General features: G+C 43.5%; 2 protein-coding genes across 3 annotated transcripts; one reads left to right on the top strand and one right to left on the bottom strand.

Annotated features, from left to right (window-relative positions):
• Window positions 1-3,370: 3,370 nt before the first annotated feature.
• unm_sa1261 (un-named sa1261) lies at window positions 3,371-12,246 on the top strand. Of its 2 annotated transcripts, XM_056406737.1 has the most exons (5): window positions 3,371-3,515; window positions 5,743-5,925; window positions 8,043-8,259; window positions 8,708-8,910; window positions 9,522-12,246. In XM_056406737.1, exons 3-5 carry the CDS (start codon window positions 8,094-8,096, stop codon window positions 10,350-10,352), a joined length of 1,200 nt encoding a protein of 399 aa, XP_056262712.1. In that variant the 5' UTR covers window positions 3,371-3,515; window positions 5,743-5,925; window positions 8,043-8,093; the 3' UTR covers window positions 10,353-12,246. The 2 variants fall into 2 exon arrangements, with proteins under 2 accessions (XP_056262712.1, XP_056262711.1); XM_056406736.1 differs by lacking the exon at window positions 5,743-5,925.
• A 78-nt stretch (window positions 12,247-12,324) lies between these two features.
• On the bottom strand, window positions 12,325-20,762 carry si:ch211-165g14.1 (transcription factor 20). Its single transcript, XM_056406711.1, has 6 exons — window positions 20,447-20,762; window positions 17,603-19,473; window positions 16,915-17,008; window positions 16,758-16,807; window positions 12,865-12,934; window positions 12,325-12,566 (listed from the first exon to the last, which is right to left on the bottom strand). The coding sequence occupies exons 2-5, from the start codon at window positions 19,469-19,471 to the stop codon at window positions 12,893-12,895; spliced, it is 2,055 nt and encodes a 684-aa protein (XP_056262686.1). The 5' UTR covers window positions 19,472-19,473; window positions 20,447-20,762; the 3' UTR covers window positions 12,325-12,566; window positions 12,865-12,892.
• Between the last annotated feature and the right edge of the window lie 167 nt (window positions 20,763-20,929).

The following is a 20,929-nucleotide window of genomic DNA, read 5'->3' as shown; positions in this document are numbered from 1 at the left end:
GTGTGTTGGGGAGAGGAATTTAAAGAGCGCATTATTTGACCCAGGAGGCTGAAGGACTGAGGAAAGACCAGTTTGGAGAGTTCTCATCGGCTTTGTTGCGTAATCCCTCAGGAGTCACTGACATGCTGCAGGATGTTTAGAGACTATGAGGAGAGAGGCACATGAAGCAGAGGCTTCTATACAACCAGAGGAGTCGCCCCCTGGTGGTCAGGAGAGAGAATGCAGCTTTAACACACGAAGCAGAGGCTTCTATACAACCAGAGGAGTCGTCCCCTGGTGGTCAGGAGAGAGAATGCAGCTTTAACACATGAAGCATAGACTTCTATACAACCAGAGGAGTCGCCCCCTGGTGGTCAGAAGAGAGAATGCAGCTTTTAAAAACACTCTCCCCCCCCCCCCCCCCCCTGCTTCGGCCTCTCACAGATTTCCATCGGGCTGGAAATTGAGTCGGGTTATCTGAGGAGAAGATTAAAAACACTGGACGTCAGCCAAGGGGACTGGGAATCATGGCACTGCACTGCATTCTGGGTAATTTCCTCCATAACCTTGACTGAAGGACTCTCAGCTGTTCTGTTGTTGTTCTTGTTGTTTTTTATCTGGTGGGAAACAAAAAGCAAGTGAGGACAAACGTGAGGCACTTAGTGCTGCACCCTTAATGTAATGGAGGGCTTTCAGGTGTGTCTGATAATGTGTGTGTGTGTGTGTGTGTGTGTGGGGGGGGGGGGGGGTATTTAAAATGTGACTTGAAGATGCTCAGAGATGCTCTCAGACAGATTCACATGGCCACAACTGTCATATTTAACCAACAAACGAAATCCTCTCCCCTGAGACCTAATTCCTTCGTCTACAGAATAACAATCTGCTCCGATGACTCAGGACGCCATAAAACGAGCCTCTGACATCATGAGACGTCCACCGTGTGGCGAGGACCTGCAGTCAGGTGTTCTGTACTGCTCATTGTTTAGTATTTATTAATGACCTTTGACCTGGTCAGTTTTTGTTCATATATTTTTTTTAAAGAAGAAATATATATTTATATAATAACATATATATATATATTTAAATATATGTTTATTTAAAAAAATAAGTTTAAATAAACTTTTTTTTTACAAAATAAAAGAAAAAGATTGAAAACAAAATATAAATAAATATAAATACAAATATATTTATTTAAAATAAATAAATAAGTATATATATATATTAAAATATATATATTTATTGAAATATATATTTATAAAAAATATAAAAAATGTAATTACATAATGTTTAAAAAATAAAATCAAATATAATAAAAAGATACAAAATACAAATAAATACAAATATATAAATTTTGTGACTTTATTTGTCACTTCCATAGTTATTTTAACCCAAAATACAATCTTATTTTCCACCTAACGAGGTATTTTTTGGTGCTTAAACTTAACGGAGTTTGATTCCTGTGAATAAGGAAGTTTATTTTGAAAAGACAGACATGTAAATGCTTTAGAAACATGGATACGTTGTTTTATTAGTTAATAATGAAAAAGGAGCAGTGAACGGCAATCTGCAACTTTACCACTAGATGGCAGTGAATCCTCGGCACTGCTCCTTTAAGGAACATTTAGGATATGGTTAAAAGAAAAAAGTGAAATGGGAACACGGAAAACCTAAAAGACGCTTTGCTGATATCAGTGAGTGTGAAAAATAGTTTTTTGGGCTTATTTGAATTTAAAAATAATCAAATAATCAATTTGATTCGAACAGAGACACAAGGAGGTCAAACTATTTAATATATCACAACAACAAATGATGCAAAAGTCATATTTTTTTCAATGATATCGTGATCCGTCAGATTTCTCATTGCATTTGCTTGATTTAATTAAACAATAATGTCAAAAAAAGTTCTTATTTACCCTCCGTATCACGGCCACAGAGCCCGAAGCCTTCAACTGATCCCGGTGATCATTAGCTGCACAGATACATAATCAATCCACCAATAACGATCTCTTTGCATGAGCTCTTTTGACTCAGCACCTTTCATTCACTCACTGCAAACAGGGAACTATTGATTCAGATGTGAACGTCACAGATTCATCCAGAACATGTTGTGCTTTGATTTCTGCCTGTCCTCGTGCTGCATTCGAGGACCTGGGAATTATTATCAAGAAAACACCAAAAAAACACCACAACATTTATTGAAATACTCCTTGATGGATTTTCAGAACAAAAGTGTTTAGGAAACATTTGCAGTCAGTTACAGAATCCATGAATTTAACATTTATATGATATAATACTTCCTTATCCTACATATTCTCAGAGAAATAAACCTATATCCTTACTTATTATTCTCATATTAATCCATTATCTACCTGCTTTTAATGGTTCTAAGTCACTAGAGTGCTACAGGAAAGATGATTATTTTTTCAGGTCAACAGGAAGTTCCTCCAAAAAAAGGCCAACGACATTTTTTAATTGGAATAAACAGACTTTAAAGGCAATAAAGGAACTCCACCACGGTCACATGACTTCCTGTCTCCAGCACTGAGTTAGGAGGACTCGTTGTCCTGTGAGGACATTTAATCGTCTTATTAAAACTTATTTTTTAAGGCATGGAAAAGCTTTAAAATCCACCAAAGGGGCGTTCACTGACCTATTTCATGACCTAATTCACTCAATCTGATGATGTTTTTTATTTCTAATTTTTTTAGTTTTTTACGGTTTACTTATTTTTTTACCGCTGCTGTTTAATTATTTATTGCGCTTGTATTTTTTTATTTTTTTTATACTTTGCTCTTGAAAATAAAGGATTATGTTATTTTATTATTATTTTATCTTAACAAAAGAGAGATCTTTGACTTTTATTGCCACAGACTGCTTCTCTGTTTTTGTTCTCCGTTCAAATATATAAAAATAACGTGAAACTTTACCTCATCAAGAACCACTTTGGGATATTTGTTTACATTTTTGGTGTTGTGTATATTTTGAATGTTACTCTTTCTTAATTTTCTTATTTTTTATTATATTACTGTTATTGTATCTTGTTTGATCTTATTTTATTTGACTTTATCTTACATTAATTCGTCTTATTTTATATCTTGTCTTATCCTATTTAATCTTACCTTACTTTATCTTATCTTAAATGTGTATCTTGTCTTATTTGTTCTCATCTCACCCGGTTGTAGATTATATTAAATTCCTACGTTACGTGAACGCAACACCGTCGCAGAGGAGCGCACCGCCGCTCTGCGCTCTGATTGGCCGTCGGCGGCGGGTGGGCGGGGCCTCGCCCGCAGGAGGAGAAGACGAAGCAGCCGAGACAATAGAGAGACGGAGCGGCTCGAGGGAGAACCGGCAGCGGGGGAGACGGCGACCGACAGCGGCGGGGCAGACGAGCGGAGGTCGGGAAGGAGGAGAAGAAGAAGGAGAAGAAGAAGAAGAAGAAGAAGAAGAAGAAACGAAGCGTCGGCGTCCTCTTTTCTCTCAAACACGCAGGTGTCTGGGCGGATTGACAGGTTGCATGCAGCATATTTTGAAAGGTAAGATCAGATAACTGCTAATTAAATGCTCGTTTGTGTCTTTGAATGTGTTTTATTTGTATTATTATCATGCATTGATTCTCAGATTGGGGTCGGTCACGTCACGTCTTTGTGCTACAAAGCATACACGCCTCCGTTGTTAATTCATCTGTTTTAAATCTGATTTATTTCAATTATGAATCGCATTTTAAATAATTTATAATTTAAAAGTCAGAGTCCGTGTGGCTGAGCAGAACAATGGAGCTGCCGTCAACCTCCTCTCTTGCTCATCTGTAGCTACGTCACTGTATTTGGGATTTAAAAAACATTTTATTGATCACGTTATTAATTTGCAAACGTGCTCACGTGCACGCGCATACGTGTCTTTGCGTGTGCATCGATTGCGCTGCTTTGTGTCTGCAGAGCTGGTTCATGATGTCTTTGTGCTGCAGCTTCTCATGACTCCCCCCCCCCCCCCCCCCCCCCCCCCCAGACTGTAAACAATGACACTGACATCAGCCTCGTGAAGGATGAGACGCTGTGGGTGCTCAACATCTTCATTATCTTCTATTTAAATTATTTTGTATTAATGGGAACTCTTTGTTTTTTTGGGAGCTGAAATGGCATAAAAAAGCGTTTTGATCCCTCAGACTGGGCGGCAGAGATTATGGAGTCTGGTCTCATATCCGAAATGATGAGTCCATTAATCCATTATTTGATTGGCATAAATATGATCTACTATTGTACGATTTAATACTCGGTTTATCCTTTTAGGTGTTTTCAAAGCACAAAAAGTCAAAATAATGTTCCGAATACTCAAATGAAGGTTTACATCCACACAGCTTGCAGCTTTAATCAATTAATTGGAAGAACAATCGTTGAATTTAATCGTTAACGATCTATTTCGTCGGCAACTTTGCCGCCTTTGACCTCCGTTGTCTTCAGGATTTGGTCTTTTCATTTGAATGCAACACGACCTTTGAATGTCGCGTCGGGTTCCCGCTCGAACCGCCGGCAAATGGATAACGTGAATAAGAGTCTGTTGTGGGCGTGGCCTCCCGTACGTTACATTAAGTGTCAATAGAAAGAGAATTCATTTCCTGAAGGCTTTTTAAATATTGCTTCGTTTGGATCTTTTCTTTCTTTTAAACTCGTATTTGTGAAGACAGCCGTTGACGTCACTGTTCCACACAGTCGGCCTACGTACGCGTTTTTACGGGACCCTCTGAAAATGCACGTTAATTTAACGGAGAACTCGAGACGGTGTCGAAAATCCAGATTTCCACGATTTTAACATGTTATCTCCGGCATAAAGAAGCACGTGTGGAGGATCTAGTGACCTCTAGTGGTGAAGTTTCATATTGCATCCACCTGATTTTAAACGACGGCTACCGTTGACGTCATTGTTCCACATACTGGCCCTACGTACACGTTTTTACTGGAGCGTTCCACAAGAAGTCACCGTGGCGCAGCAGGTCGCCCTCTTATCCGAGGAGTCGTTGGTTCGATTCCCGGATCCACAAGTCCGCAAGAGTTTGCTACCGATTTACGAATGATGACATGTGGTGTAACTGGCTCTGAAAATACAGTTTCATTTACAGTGAAGTGTAAAAGAAATTCCAGATTTAACATGTTAAAATATCTCCGGCGTAAGTGTGCATGTGCGGAGGATCTAGTGACATCTAGTGGTGATGCTGCATATTGCACCCGGCTGATTTAACGCCGCACACCGGGGCTCCACGACAGCGACAGATGGTTTAATTTCCCTCACGTGAATCTTTTAATTCAACAGCGTCGCCACAAATCTGATGTCTTCAGTCAGAAAGACATAATAAAAATAAATACAAAATAATTCACAAGACTCAGAGCTCTGTTTTTATTCATGGCCGTCCCGATTCTCTTCTTTTTTTTTTGCGTACACACCGCCACCCTGCAGACGGAGGATCACATGTTCAGAGAAGAGGAGGAATGATGAAGGAGAAGAACAAGAAGAGATAAAAGCAGAGAAAGGGCGGTACCTTTTCCACTGGGGGGCTGGGTTGGCATTAAAGGCGCCCGGTGATGTGCCGCCACAGAAGCCCGTGTGCTCGTAGATGCCGGTTTGAGCCTCGCTGCTTTGATGTGCGGTGCGAGCCGACGGCCCGAGCAGCACAGCGAGGAAAGAGGGAGCGAGGAAAGAGAGGAAGAGAGGAAAGAAGACAGAGCTGCTCGTGGTGAAGAAATAATCTCCCTGGTTCTGTCATCTCAGATTCAGAGAGTGACATTTTACACAGAAGAGGAGACCTGAAGTCCTGCAGAGACTGGGACCAGACCTGAAGTCCTGCAGAGACTGGGACTAGACCTGAAGTCCTGCAGGGACTGGGACCAGACCTGAAGTCCTGCAGAGACTGGGACCAGAGAGGGAAGCCTGGAAAAGGTCGAGACGCTCCAGGTTCGATTGTGTAGCTTCGCCTTCGTGGATAAACTTGAAAAGGGAACGCGCGTCTCTATGTGCATTTAAAAAAATGTGGCACTCCATATGGGATTTTCTGAATGTGGTTAAAAAAAAAAATACAATCAGATAGAGGGAACATCTTTTCATAAAAGGCTGACTAATTTGTGCCATCTTAATTCTTTCAACTTTTTATAGTCCGAGCCGTTGCATGATTAAATAATGTTGTACTTTATTAATGTAACTGTGACCAAGATGCAGCTGGGGCCACAGGAACATAAATACATATACAGTATATACATACACATACACACACATGATGAAGAACCCAAATGCATTAGAGGATATTTGGTAATTTGCCAAAAAAACTCAGACGCACTTTTTGCAGCTGCAAGAACATTTAATTCAAAACTTACAGAAAACAAGTGTAAAAAAACCAACACACCATGAATCTGAGTTTATGAATCTATTTATTCATTTCAAGAGAGACAAAGAGTTCAGTTTTACTGACTTTTATTAAAGAACATGAATTTTCTTTTTCATTCCTGAAACAATAAAAAACAAAACGCGTCCGTTCTTACCTTTAATAATTTATATATATATACAGTATAATTTTAGAGTGATTTGTACATTACTCAAAAAAATAGATATAAAAAAAAAAATTTGATATTTACAACAAATTGCAAAAATAGATATTTTCAATAAATTGCATTTCCCAAAGTTCAATTGTTCTCTTTGGTTGTTTTTACAGTGGACAAACTGTAAAAGAACAACTTTTCTTTTGCAATCCAAAGCAGGCATGGCTGCTGCAGGATGAGGAATAAAAGCTCTAGAACACAGAGCCATGGTCCCCTTCAGGTGTGAGACCGATGTTTATATATTTCTACTGGTTTTAATGCACAAATGGAAAATGCCCGTCCAGTAAAGACGGGTGAACTGAAGCAGACTTATTGTGCATCGTCAGAAGATCCTCTGAGCCGCATCGCGAGGCTCGTTGCCTGCGTGGGAACACCAAAACCAGTTAAAACCAATCTGCTCCGGTATCTTCAGAGGACGGGTGATAAAAGAACAAAGAAACCGGCTGTCAAGTTTCATGTGGAAGATGAACTGGACGTTGTTGTTGTGAATTGTTTGTCTGTCCGCTGTGCGTTTGTTTTACTGACCTTGTCAGACGGATGCTGACGGACAGCCGGCTCCTTCGGGTTCTGCCGACTCGTCGTTTTTATCTGCTCGGCGCCGTTTGAGTCCGGGGACGTTTCCTAAACCCTCCGTGTCTGCAAGGCGACTTTTAAGCTGCTGTCAATCATTTTAAATGATGACGTGTTTTGTTTTCTCTCAGTGCGATCGATATACGTGAAGACGGTTTAAATCAATGAGTCTCAAAAGTATTGATTGCATTATGTTACGTAAGAACGCGTCAAATTTCATCAGGCGTGAAGAAAAGATATATAGATTTTGACGTAAAAATACAAAGAATATTTGCACATGTTAAATATGACAACTCGACGAGGAGTGTGATCTTTATTTGTTGCTTAAAGTAACATTTTCGGGTCCTATAAAGTCAAAGTATTATTACTTAAGTATTTATGTTTTTAACTTTCTTTTGCACTAAATCTTAGAGGCAGATATTGTACTTGTGTGATATTATCTCCATCGCTGCGTTCCCGCCTCTCTACCCGCGTTCCCGCCTCATTCGCCGCGTTCCCGCCATTATTAATGAGACGGTATCAATGCTGCGGCGGGCGTCTCTCCTGTCCTGCCGGCTCGCTGTGGAAGCAGACAGACGGGCAGAAGGAGGAAGGTGAGACAGGTTTGCTGAGATTTGGAAGCCAGCCGGCGCGAAGGAGCGGAATTAGACTTTCAGTACATCGGCTCCACAAATAGCTCCGTGGTTCTCGTCTCGCTCGCGGTTCGACTTTTTCTTCTTCCTCAACCTGCAGTACAATGTGCACGTAAAATACAATGTGTACAGTGTGTACAATGTTAATGTATAATACAATGTGTACATGCAATACAATGTGCACGTATAATACAATGTGCACAATGTGCATATACAAGACAATGTGTAGCTCCAATACAATGAGCGTCACCTCCTTCCGGCTCCTCCCGACCCTCAGGAACACCGACCCCCCGACCCCTCGCCCCCCCGGCTCCGACGCTCCACCGCGATGAGCTCCTCGCCCCGCGGCGCCTCCATCGACATCCTGGAGGAGCTCCAGCTGATCGCCGCTCAGAACCTGGAGAAGCTGGACATCAACAAATACTACGAGGTGGTCGGGGAGCTCGGGAAGGGAACCTACGGCAAGGTGGACCTGGTCGTCCACAAGATCCGAGGTACGCCTCGAGTTTAAATACTTCTGTGACGCTCGTTTTACAAGACGTATAAGTTGATGAATAGAACAACTATGCTGACATATTTAAAGTTTCAGTGTGGTATTAGTACATTTAAGTGAAGGATGTCAAAACGAGTTCACACGAGAGGATTTAAGAGACGGCAGCGATTCATTCAGATTTGAATTATTAATCACATTTTGATATTTTTAATTAAGTTTCATTCAGGCAATTAGGCGGCTGTGAAATAAATCACTTTGATATGTTGAGAAAATAAATTATATATATATATAAATATATTTATTTATATAAATATATTTATACTGATATAAATATGTATTTATATATTTACATATGTAAATTTATTTATATATGTGTGTATATATATATTTAAATATACATATTTATATATATATAACACAACACAATCTTTATTTTATTTTTTCTTCAGGCACAAAGATGGCACTGAAGTTCCTGAGGAAGAAGAGCACGAAGTTGCGCAGCTTCCTGCGTGAGTACAGCGTGTCCCTGTACCTGTCGCCCTGCCCCTTCATCATCAACATGTACGGCATCGCCTTCGAGACGGACGAGTACTACGTCTTCGCTCAGGAGTACGCGCTGGCCGGGGATCTGTTCGACATCATCCCGCCACAGGTGAGAGGACCATGTTTGTTTTTAAGGTTTTAGGAAAACAGGAACTGCTTGTGGCTACTTCGGCATATTTATAATAAATATGAGGAAATACAAGCTGGAAAAAAAAAGGGTCTAATTAGGACATAATCAATTAAACTTTTAATTCAAATGGTACAAAACATGAAATAGAATACAATACATTTAAAATACATAGACCTACGAATGACTCATAGACAGCTGGTAGCGCGTAGAAATACTCTTTGTCTAATAAAAACATGATTATACATTTTCTGAGTCATTAACCCAGCATAGTTATACATAATATTTATTAAAATAGCTCATAACGTATTTACTCCTGCAGCCAAACATTTCACTGGCTCTACTCTATATATACATATATTTATATATATACATATTTAAATATGTATATATATATATACATATAAATATGTATATATATTTAAATATGTGTACATATACATATTTAAATATGTATATATATACATTTAAGTATGTATATATATATACACATTTATATATATATTTTAACATGTGTGAGTGTATACTAATAGTAAAAGTAAACCGTGAGCTGATGGGGTCTCCTTGTCTGTCCCCCCCCCCCCCCCCCTCAGGTGGGTTTACCTGAGCCGGTGGCGAAGCGCTGCGTCCACCAGGTGGCGCTCGCGCTGGACTACCTGCACTGCAAGAAGCTGGTCCACCGGGACATCAAGCCCGAGAACATCCTCCTGTTCGACAAGGAGTGCCGCCGCGTCAAGCTGTCCGACTTCGGCATGACGCGGCGCGCCGGCTCCCCCGTGAAGCGCGTGAGCGGCACGATCCCGTACACGGCGCCGGAGCTGTGCGACCCCGCGCGGCACGAGGGCTTCCGCGTGGACGACAGCACGGACGTGTGGGCGTTCGGCGTGCTGCTCTTCTGCATGCTGACTGGCAACTTCCCGTGGGAGAAGGCCATGCCCGACGACAACTTCTACGAGGAGTTTGTGCGCTGGCAGTGCCTCCGCCGCCGCGCCGCCGCCGCCGCCGTGCCGTCGCAGTGGCGCCGCTTCACCGACGAGGCGATGCGCATGTTCCGCAGGCTCCTCTGCGTGGAGCAGGAGCGCCGCTGCTCCGTCAAGGAGGTCTTCAGCTACTTCAACCTGTGCTGGATGTTGGACACGGAGAACGGGAACGCGAGCGGCGGCGGCGCGGCGAACAGCGCGCCTCCCCTAGACATCGCCTCCTCCGCCTCCTCTTCGTCATCGGAGGACGACGCGTTAGCGGACAGGCTGAAGCGGCAGAGCCTGTCGCCCGCGGCGACGGCGAAGGGGAGCGTCGCGATGGACACGCACTACTCCTCCGCCAACAGTTCGCCGGCCTCCACCGGCGGCTACGAGCGCGTCAACCGGGAGAACAATGAGAGGGGGCGCCTCCTGGTGGCCACGCCCATCGAGATCTGCGTGTAGGCGGCGTGCGTTACGCGTGAGTGAGACCGAGGAGGAAATAAAAATCCCTCCAAAGATGAAGAAGAAATATTAAAAAGAAGAAGAAGTGTTGCGCCTGAGCGTCGGGATCGACCCCCGGTCACGCGCCTCGTGTTGATCTCACTGGACAACAATGTCCAGAACAATGAAGCAATATGTTTAAATGATTGGAAAGTCCACCAAATAACCGGGAAGGCTTTCGAAAGAGGTCGAGGGCAGCGTGGTGTTTGGTAGACATGTTCCTGTAAAGTGTTTTTGTTTATGTAGTTAAATTATTTATTTCTAGCAGATGCATATATTTATGATTTGTTTTATCACAAACCCACATTGTTCTTTTAATATTTGTCATGTTGTGATTTCGAATTAAAAAAATTAATAAACAGACTGTTAGTTCTATGACTAAAAAATTTCTTTTTCCCTTTTTGATGCCTCAACCAATCGGCTATGAGCGTCTGGAAACGCCCCCTAGTGGTATGAGTGTTAATTGGCTCTTGTTTTACTCTTCTAGCCCCGCCCCCATGAAACTACAGCACACCTGGACTTTACCTGCATGGCTTCAGCCAATTACCTTTTAGGGTAAGAGATACTGAACATTAAAAAAAATAAAAAGTAATATCTTTCACTGAAATCCTAGCAAATATGATATTTCTATGAAGCAAAATGTCAACGATAAATCATAATTTTTCTTCAGCTCAAATGTAAAAAGTACAAAACCAATCTGTCTACCACAGAAACATAAATTATATATATACATACGCACACATGATGAATAACACATCTGCATTAAGAGGATATTTGGATATTTGCCCAAAAAACATTGTTCAAAACTTACATAAAACAAGTATAAACCCCGCCCAAAAAACAGCATGAATCTGAGTTTATAAAATCTATTTTTCTATTTCAAGAGAGACAGAGTTCAGTTTTACTGACTTAAAGAACCTGAATTATCTTTTTCATTTTTCAAACAATAAAAAACAAAACGCGTCCGTTCTTACAACCTTAAATAATTTATTTATATATATACACAAGTATATATGAATAATTATATTTAATTATAATTACACATGTAAATAAATATAATTATATATATATATAATTATATAAATATATATAGGGGAAGGTAAAGCTGCAGAACGCGGTTTTAGCTCCACGTGGCTCAGAAATACATATTTATATTAAAAGGATCAATTCAACATAATCACAAAAAATAGTTTCCTGCATTCATCAGCCTATATGTTATGTTTTTATAAATCTATTTAATAGTCTAATAGTTTGTTTTGTTTACGACCAATAAATAATAATAATAAAACTAGACGAAGCAAATCTTTAACTGCAAGAAGCTGGAATTCTTTTCAATTAAAATCACAATTAAAATAGTTTTCTTGGTGATTTAGTTTAACTGGCCCTTTAAAATAAACAAAACAATCAGAGAACTTCCCCGACTCGACCACGGGACATTGAACGCTGCCGTTTACGAGACATTTCTGCTTTTTCTTTCACGTTTCAATCAAAAAATTCCCCCGGAAACAAAAAGTGCTTCAAATAACTTGAATGTCCAGTTCGTGGTCTTAAAACTTAAATAATAAGAGTAAAAAATAACAACCGATAAAGTGCCTAGTGGCCGGTGGCTGCAGCTTTATGAACATATTTATGTTACGGGTTTTTGTGATGACTGAAAAGAAGAGAAGAGAAGAAAAAAGGGGAGTAGAGGACTCTTATAAAAGAATGAATGAAGCTCATTTAAACATGTTCAACTAGAACGGGCACTCGGTAGAGTGCATACCACAAGATTGGGCATTGAATTATTAACATTTTGGCATTAGTTTTATGCCAATTGGATAAAAATTGACCACGCTATGGTAAAAAGATTTTGACCTTTTCATGACCTTGACCTTTGACCCGACGGATCCCAAAATCTAATCAAATGGTCCCCGGATAATAACCAATCATCCCACCAAATTTCATGCAATTTTAATACTTTTTTAGTTATGCGAGTAACACTCATACAAATAAATAAATAAATACACGGCGATCAAAACATAACCTTCTGCATTTTCAATGCGACGGTAATTAATACAAATGTGTTTGTGGATGGAGGAACACACACACACACACGATTGATCCGTCTTTGATGTGAAATTAATTTGTGTTTTTTCTTTTTTTGTTTAAACCAGTCGAGGAGCTCTGTGGATCATTCTGGAAGAACAACAACAAAGATATTACATTGACATTAAAAGAATACATTTGAATATTTTCTTGTTTGTTTTAGTCTGAAAAAGTATTAAAATAAAAATAAGTTAAGTTATTTATTAAAGCTCACTCCACTAACGATCCTTAAAGGAGTTGGAAAGATTAAAAATAAAGGTAAATAATGTTCTAAAAAGAACAAGAGAAGTATTTGGGACGATTAATAAATTTATAAATACTTTATATATATATAAAGTCTATATATAACATTTGAATATAAAAAATCGATTGTTTAAATATCACAAACCTCCAGTTCCCCCCGAATGTCTTTCACGTCATCTCCTGTGTTGCCTGGTGACCACCGTCAACAGTTTGTTCTGTTGGACACAAACAAACAAACAAACACATGTAAACAAATAAACACCCTGAAGGAATCACTAGTGACCCCTAGAGGTCATAAAGCTCCTCACACTTTGAAATGAATCACTAGTGACCCCTAGAGGTCATAAAGCTCCTCACACTTTGAAATGAATCACTAGTGACCCCTAGAGGTCATAAAGCTCCTCACACTTTGAAATGAATCACTAGTGACCCCTAGAGGTCACACGGCTCCTCACACCTTAAATGAATCCCTAGTGACCCCTAGAGGTCACGCGGCTCCTCACACCTTAAATGAATCACTCGTGACCCCTAGAGGTCACACGGCTCCTCACACTTTGAAATGAATCCCTAGTGACCCCTAGAGGTCACACGGCTCCTCACACCTTAAATGAATCACTAGTGACCCCTAGAGGTCACACGGCTCCTCACACCTTAAATGAATCACTAGTGACCCCTAGAGGTCACGTGGCTCCTCACACCTTAAATGAATCACTAGTGACCCCTAGAGGTCACACGGCTCCTCACACCTTAAATTAATCACTAGTGACCCCTAGAGGTCATAAAGCTCCTCACACCTTAAATGAATCACTAGTGACCCCTAGAGGTCACGTGGCTCCTCACACCTTAAATGAATCCCTAGTGACCCCTAGAGGTCACACGGCTCCTCACACCTTAAATTAATCACTAGTGACCCCTAGAGGTCATAAAGCTCCTCACACCTTAAATGAATCCCTAGTGACCCCTAGAGGTCACACGGCTCCTCACACCTTAAATGAATCACTAGTGACCCCTAGAGGTCATAAAGCTCCTCACACCTTAAATGAATCACTAGTGACCCCTAGAGGTCATAAAGCTCCTCACACCTTAAATGAATCACTAGTGACCCCTAGAGGTCATAAAGCTCCTCACACCTTAAATGAATCACTAGTGACCCCTAGAGGTCATAAAGCTCCTCACACCTTAAATGAATCACTAGTGACCCCTAGAGGTCATAAAGCTCCTCACACCTTAAATGAATCACTAGTGACCCCTAGAGGTCATAAAGCTCCTCACACCTTAAATGAATCACTAGTGACCCCTAGAGGTCATAAAGCTCCTCACACCTTAAATGAATCACTAGTGACCCCTAGAGGTCATAAAGCTCCTCACACCTTAAATGAATCACTAGTGACCCCTAGAGGTCATAAAGCTCCTCACACCTTAAATGAATCCCTAGTGACCCCTAGAGGTCATAAAGCTCCTCACACCTTAAATGAATCCCTAGTGACCCCTAGAGGTCATAAAGCTCCTCACACCTTAAATGAATCACTAGTGACCCCTAGAGGCAGGGCTCCAGACTAACTTTTTTAACTAGGAGCACAGTGGCCCCTAACTTAAAATGTTAGGGGCGCAAGCAGAAAATTTAGGGGCGCACACAGGGTTTTCCTGAGTGATCAGCAGCTGGCCGCTCTGTCATGATGCGCGCACACATCCGCGCACACGGGTAAGCACACTCCTCACTAGCACCCCCTCCCCCGTTAACAACTCTTCTCGGCTCGCCCAAATTTTCTCTATGCAGGAAAAACCCTGCGCACAGTAGAAATCGACTTGCAAAGTTTTCCCATCATTTCTACTGTATTACTGATACATAATTTGACAATATACAATCTTATGCCTTTTTGCCTTCATGAACTGCAAAACATTCACAACAGAGAACTCTTCAGAAGTTACTGTATTGAGTTTAAACATATTTTAAGAAAAAACATACCTTGAGCATGTGCATGTTGCACTTCGATGTGGCCAATCAAAACATTTGTTGGTTTCTAGAGATGCACCGATCAGGTTTTTGGTGCCGATCACCGATCACTGAAATCAGTATCTGCCGATCACCGATAATACCGATCACGGTGTCGATTGAAGCATTCTATTTTTTGTGTAGCATTATTGCTATGAGGACTATGAGGAAATACATATATAAAGCAACTCAAACATTAAAGAAATTACAGATTTCTTTAAACATTTAGGACTTTACTTTGAAAATGTCCTAATTGATACATTACAATTGTTTGATTGCTATTGTAGGATTTCAGATATGTATGGAACACATCTGCATCATTCATTTCCTGGAACTCTTGGGGAAATCTATATACAGGACTTTTCTTAACATACACAAGTCTGACTAATTTTTATAAACTCTTCCTTGGTCCAGTAAAAATGTTCTAATCTTAGCATATGTTAAGCTAAATCTCAGAAACGATCTCTAAAGATACAAAATCAGTTCATTGTTTACTTTTATATGTTCGTGTATGATTTGTCGACATCTTATTTTCAAAAACGGCTGTTGTTTCACGTGGTTCTTTACGCTAACTTTGCAAAACCGGATGTTGTCACTTAAATCCTTCCGCTAACTTTCTCAAAACCCTCGCGCGCTCCCGATCGAATGTGTTTACCGTGAGCATCAGTCTGTAGGGGCAGACATGTGAGAGTCGGCTGAGTCGACCCAGAGATTCAACTCGGGGGACGCCGCTCGGTGGTGAGGATCCCCTCGTGGACCTCTCACTCTGCGGCCCTCGCCCTCGTTGTGTCTCCGCTGCGGTGCGCCTCTTTTCACACATTAGCCCCCCCCCCCCCACACACACACAGGCCAGCCTTCTTCTTCGGTTTTCGTCTCCTTTCTTCTTCTTCTGGAGTTAATGTCGGTTAGCAAACCAGTCATTCAGGCATTACCGCTAACTATAGTGGGCTGAAGTGTAGAACAAGTTTGTCAGCAACAAATATTTAATAACAAAAACAAAAAAAATCTGCTAATTTACTGGTCGCGCATGCGCGAGTTGATGAAAAATTTACTCGCACTGTGTCTAATTTTAGGCGCAAAATGCGACCATTTGGTCGCAGTCTGGAGCCCTGCCTAGAGGTCATAAAGCTCCTCACACCTTAAATGAATCCCTAGTGACCCCTAGAGGTCATAAAGCTCCTCACACCTTAAATGAATCCCTAGTGACCCCTAGAGGTCACATGGCTCCTCACACCTTAAATGAATCACTAGTGACCCCTAGAGGTCACGTGGCTCCTCACACCTTAAATGAATCCCTAGTGACCCCTAGAGGTCACGTGGCTCCTCACACCTTAAATGAATCACTAGTGACCCCTAGAGGTCACGTGGCTCCTCACACCTTAAATGAATCACTAGTGACCCCTAGAGGTCATAAAGCTCCTCACACCTTAATTGAATCCCTAGTGACCCCTAGAGGTCATAAAGCTCCTCACACCTTAAATGAATCACTAGTGACCCCTAGAGGTCATAAAGCTCCTCACACCTTAAATGAATCCCTAGTGACCCCTAGAGGTCATATGGCTCCTCACACCTTAAATGAATCACTAGTGACCCCTAGAGGTCACGTGGCTCCTCACACCTTAAATGAATCCCTAGAGGTCACGTGGCTCCTCACACCTTAAATGAATCACTAGTGACCCCTAGAGGTCACATGGCTCCTCACACCTTACATGAATCCCTAGTGACCCCTAGAGGTCACACGGCTCCTCACACCTTAAATGAATCCCTAGTGACCCCTAGAGGTCACACGGCTCCTCACACCTTAAATGAATCCCTAGTGACCCCTAGAGGTCACACGGCTCCTCACACCTTAAATGAATCCCTAGAGGTCACACGGCTCCTCACATCTTAAATGAATCCCTAGTGACCCCTAGAGGTCACGTGGCTCCTCACACCTTAAATGAATCACTAGTGACCCCTAGAGGTCGCGTGGCTCCTCACGCCTTAAATGAATCACTAGTGACCCCTAGAGGTCGGACGGCTCCCTGACGGAGGTTCAAACTGACCTTATGCTCCGGACATCTAATGGAGAAGTTTTCCTCGTTCAACACGCAGCCTGAAAAAAAAACAGACGCACAGAATAAGATTTAAAAAGCGTAAATGCACACGCGTGTTCAGGCTCCACTGCACACGCGTATTCAGGCTCCCCGTGTTGAACGTTACCCGACTGGATGGCACATCTGTAGTGATAATTTCGGGGACAGGCCTTCTGGAAACATCCCATAATTGCACCAGTTTGTTGGCACGACGAACATTTCTGAAAGAAAAAGAGAATTATGAGACGCAGGATCTCAAAAATATATAATAAATGCATTTTAGTGAAATAACACGCCCTCAAATTGTCTGTTTCTGTATCACTAGGAAAAAAAAAATTAAATAGAAAAAAAATCTGTTAATTCTTTTCAGGCAAAAGCATTAAAAAAAAAGCTGGATAAAATAAAATAATGTAATAAAAAAATACATTTAGGAAGTTTATAAAGTAAAATATAAATAAATAATAATAAAAACAAACAAATATAATTTAAAAAAATAATAATAATAAACACTTTCAGGAAGTTTATAAAATAAAATATAAATAATAATAAATATACAAAAAAACTAGAAACAAATACAATTTTAAAAAACAACATATTCAGGAAGTTTTACCATTTAATGATATTTAATAGACTTAATTATTCAATGATGAAAATAATCACTTAGTAAAATCACTTTAAATATCAGAATATGAATGAGAGTAATTATATATACTGATAAATCTATTTCATGTAGATGCACAATCACAAATAAAATCTGAAAATAAATAATAATAATAAAATGATTTCAGCTGCAAAAACAATATTTGTTAAATCACCGTTTCCTGGGCGATGCGGGCCGCCTCCTCCAACCCGTACAGCTTCCCTCGGACCAGGAAGACGCCGGCGGACCAGACGCCGCAGTCCTCGTGGATCCAGCCCTCGTCCAGCGAGACGCCGCAGTCGTACCCGTCGCCGCCGCCGTCCTCCGAGGCGTTCACCGAGCGCCTGCTGACCGGCGGCGGCGGGTTGGAGGGGCGGTACGGGCCGTGGAGGTCCCCGAGGCCCGCGGCGTTGGCCGTCTGACCGCACAGGCAGCACAGCGGCGGCGCCGGGCGCTCGCCGTCTGCGGCGAAGCGACACAACCGGTAGCAGGTCGTCCCGGGGACGAACCCGGACGGGGGCCCGCCGGCGGCTCCCGGGCGCCGCCGCCTGCCGCTCCGGACCGCCTCCTCCTCCTCCTGGTCGTTCACCACGGTGCACGTCGTCTCCTTGGCGTGAACGAACGGGCAGAACGGCGCCGCCTTCTTGCTCCGCCTTTTCGGCGCCACGTTGGCGTATTTGAGCTTGATCTCCGGCTCCCGGGGCCAGAACACGGCCGACGGTCCGGCCCGCTGGCGCCCTCCTCGCCGCCGCCGCCTCGCCGCCGGCTTTTTGTTGGTTTTCGTCTCCCGTGGCTTTGGAGCTTTGGCGCCGCGGCTTCGTCTCCGTTTAGTCCGAGCGCCCGCCGTCTCGCGGAGGCCGACGGGCGCCTTCCGTTTCCGAGCGACGCTTTTGGCGTTCGAGACTTTGCAGCGAGGCGGACGCCGCTCGGGCGACTTCCTATGCGGCGACTCCCCGGCCGCGTCCGACTCCTCCGAGTTGCCGCCGACCCTTTCGTTCTCGTCCGGCCTCGAGGTCGCCGCCTCCTCCTCCTCGTCTTCGTCCGAGCCGCACAGCCTCACCGCGAACTCCATCACGGCGTCCGAGTCGCCGCTCTCGTTGTAGATGCCCACCGCGTCGCTTTTAGCCCGTCTCCTCAGGCTGTGTCGGGACGCTCTGCCGCCCCAGGAGACCGGCGGCGTGTCGGACGCCGGTCTCTGGATCCTGGTGCTCCGCCGAACCTCTCGGTGTCGAAGACGCTTCTCGTCCTCGCTCGGCGGAGGAGTTTCTCTCACCGGGCTCCTCTTCCGAGGAGAAACCTCGATGACGTCGCTGTCGTCGCTCGAAATGTCCACCGCGGCGGCGGCGGCGTTGGCGTAGACGGCGGCGAGGTCGGACAGGAGCACCACGGGCCGGGCGTGGCGGACGGGGATGTCCGCCGAGCTCTCCGAGGACTCCGCCGACAGCGAGTCGGGACTCGGCGAGCGAGGAGGCCGCGGCAGGCGGCCCCTCCCCTCCTCCTCCTCCTCCTCCTCCTCCTCCTCCTCCTCCTCCTCCTCCTCCTCTCCCAGCGCGGACGCGGGTTCCACGCCGTCCTGGAGGAAGGAATCGCACAGGACCGGCTCCGCGGCGGAGGACACTAGGAAGATGACGTCGGAGCCGCTGTCGCTCTCCTCGCCGGCGCCGCTGCTGCCGCTGCTTTCGGGGTCCTCGCCGCCGGTCCGGTCGGGCCCGTAGAAGCCCGGGTGCCACAGGCCGCCGTGGCACAGGTCCAACCCGGGAGCCAGCGTCGAGTTCATGTAGCGGTTGCCCAGCGACTCGGGGCCCGGCTCCGCCTCCCCGGGCTCCGGGCGCAGCCGGTGGGCGCCGTAGGAGGAAGCGGCTCTGGGGCGGTACGGGGAGCCGATGCCGTCGGCGCCGCAGCCCGGCGGCGGGCGCCGGTGGTACCACTCGGGCTTCTTGGCCAGGTCCAGGGCCTCGCCGTGGTCGCGGGTCAGCGGCTTCACCGAGTAGCCCGTGGACAGGTCCATGGCCATGAGGGGAGCGTCCTGAGGGGAAACCGCCATCGCTGAAACACAGTCAGCGGATGATTCATCAGGTCTTCACAAGGAAAAAACACTTTTTACCATCGATCAGAACTTCTCAGAACCAAGAGGGACGTCTTCAAATGTCCGTGTCAGTCCGAAGTCTGGAAGCTGAAGTTACCAGTCAAATGACTTTTCATCCTCACGACGGAGAAGCTGAAAGCGGAGACGTTTGTCTTGTTTTGCACTATTATTGCTTATTACTATTAAGATAACGTTATGCACACGAAAAATTTATAATTTTCTGGTTTCTGGTTTTCAAATTTGATAAATTGCTGCTTTTTCATAGTCAGAATTAATCCTAAACTTTTATTTTGTAAAAAAAATCTGTAATTCTTTCACACTTTCTTGCACATCTTCATAGAATTTAAATTTTTTTTTTTTTACAGTTTCTTTTAATTCACACGGGAGATGAAGAGAAGCCGAGTCCTGTACACGATGGTCCTAATATTTATTGTGTATGGTGTGATGTAGTATTCACAGAAATAATATGTATTTATTTATAAATATTCTGAATATTACGGATTAAAAATAACACAAAGTGTAAAATACAAGGAAACTATAAAAAAAGACAATTTTAAATGTACATATAGAAAAACTAAAATACAGAAAAAGTTAAATAAGACACAAAATAATGTGTCTTTTACAGGAAATACAATTATTTCATTCTGCTTCTTTTAAATGCTTTACTAACTTTAGTCTATTTAAATAAATAAAACGCGTCAATATGTTGTGCAGCTACAACAGGAAGAGAAACATCAACCAGAACTAATTTAGTGAGAAATACGCGACTATTCATAACATATTTATGTCATACTATTCATCTAGGGGTGCCGATTAGAACCCGGATGAGGTCTTTAATTGAGCTCCTCTCACCTGTTAACAGGTAACTAGGAGCTAGGCCCGTGCGCGAGCCACTCGCAGCACACGTGTATGCTTTACAGCAGGTGGTCTCACCTGGCGGAGGAGGGGGGGCAGACGACCCCCTCGGTCCTCACGCAGCGGGCTTCAAGGAGACGCCCTCCCCGCAAACACGCCTGCTAGCCGGGTTAGCTCGCGCTCCTCTCCCGAACCATCGTGGATGTAAACAAAAGCAGCGCCTCCATGTTTCTCTGGCCGAGCAGCACGCGCAGCGAATTTAATCATGAACCGCAGCCGGCGCGCGACTCGACAACAAGACGGACATGTTGTTTGTTTTGTTTTTTAAGTTTAAATGATCGCCGTCCGGCGGCCGCAGATCCCAACGGCTAGTGTCGGTATGTTTAAAGTTGTCATCATGGAGACCGTCTTCCCGTTTGGGCGTCAAGTGACACCAGGAAACACCGCGTAACACCGGAAGAGAACGGCGTCCTTTCGAAGTAAAAGCCCCGAGACAAACGGGTTTAAAAAAAAGAATGAATAAATACTAATATTTTTTATTTAATTTGTTTTATTACACGA

The sequence above is a fragment of the Pseudoliparis swirei genome, chromosome 23, assembly GCF_029220125.1.
Source record: "Pseudoliparis swirei isolate HS2019 ecotype Mariana Trench chromosome 23, NWPU_hadal_v1, whole genome shotgun sequence".
Lineage (NCBI taxonomy): Eukaryota > Metazoa > Chordata > Actinopteri > Perciformes > Liparidae > Pseudoliparis > Pseudoliparis swirei.
This window is presented reverse-complemented; position numbering and strand designations above follow the sequence as displayed.

Excerpts from the sequence above, each read along its gene's own strand:
- unm_sa1261 (XM_056406736.1), top strand. The coding sequence starts at position 8,094 with ATGAGCTCCTCGCCCCGCGGCGCCTCCATCGACATCCTGGAGGAGCTC. Across the intron at positions 8,260-8,707 it reads GGTCGTCCACAAGATCCGAG|GCACAAAGATGGCACTGAAG; the intron begins GTACGCCTCGAG and ends TTTTTTCTTCAG. Across the intron at positions 8,911-9,521 it reads TCGACATCATCCCGCCACAG|GTGGGTTTACCTGAGCCGGT; the intron begins GTGAGAGGACCA and ends CCCCCCCCTCAG.
- si:ch211-165g14.1 (XM_056406711.1), bottom strand. The coding sequence starts at position 19,471 with ATGGCGGTTTCCCCTCAGGACGCTCCCCTCATGGCCATGGACCTGTCC. Across the intron at positions 17,009-17,602 it reads CCCGCATCGCCCAGGAAACG|AAATGTTCGTCGTGCCAACA; the intron begins GTGATTTAACAA and ends TTTTTCTTTCAG. Across the intron at positions 12,935-16,757 it reads TTAGATGTCCGGAGCATAAG|AACAAACTGTTGACGGTGGT; the intron begins GTCAGTTTGAAC and ends TGTGTCCAACAG.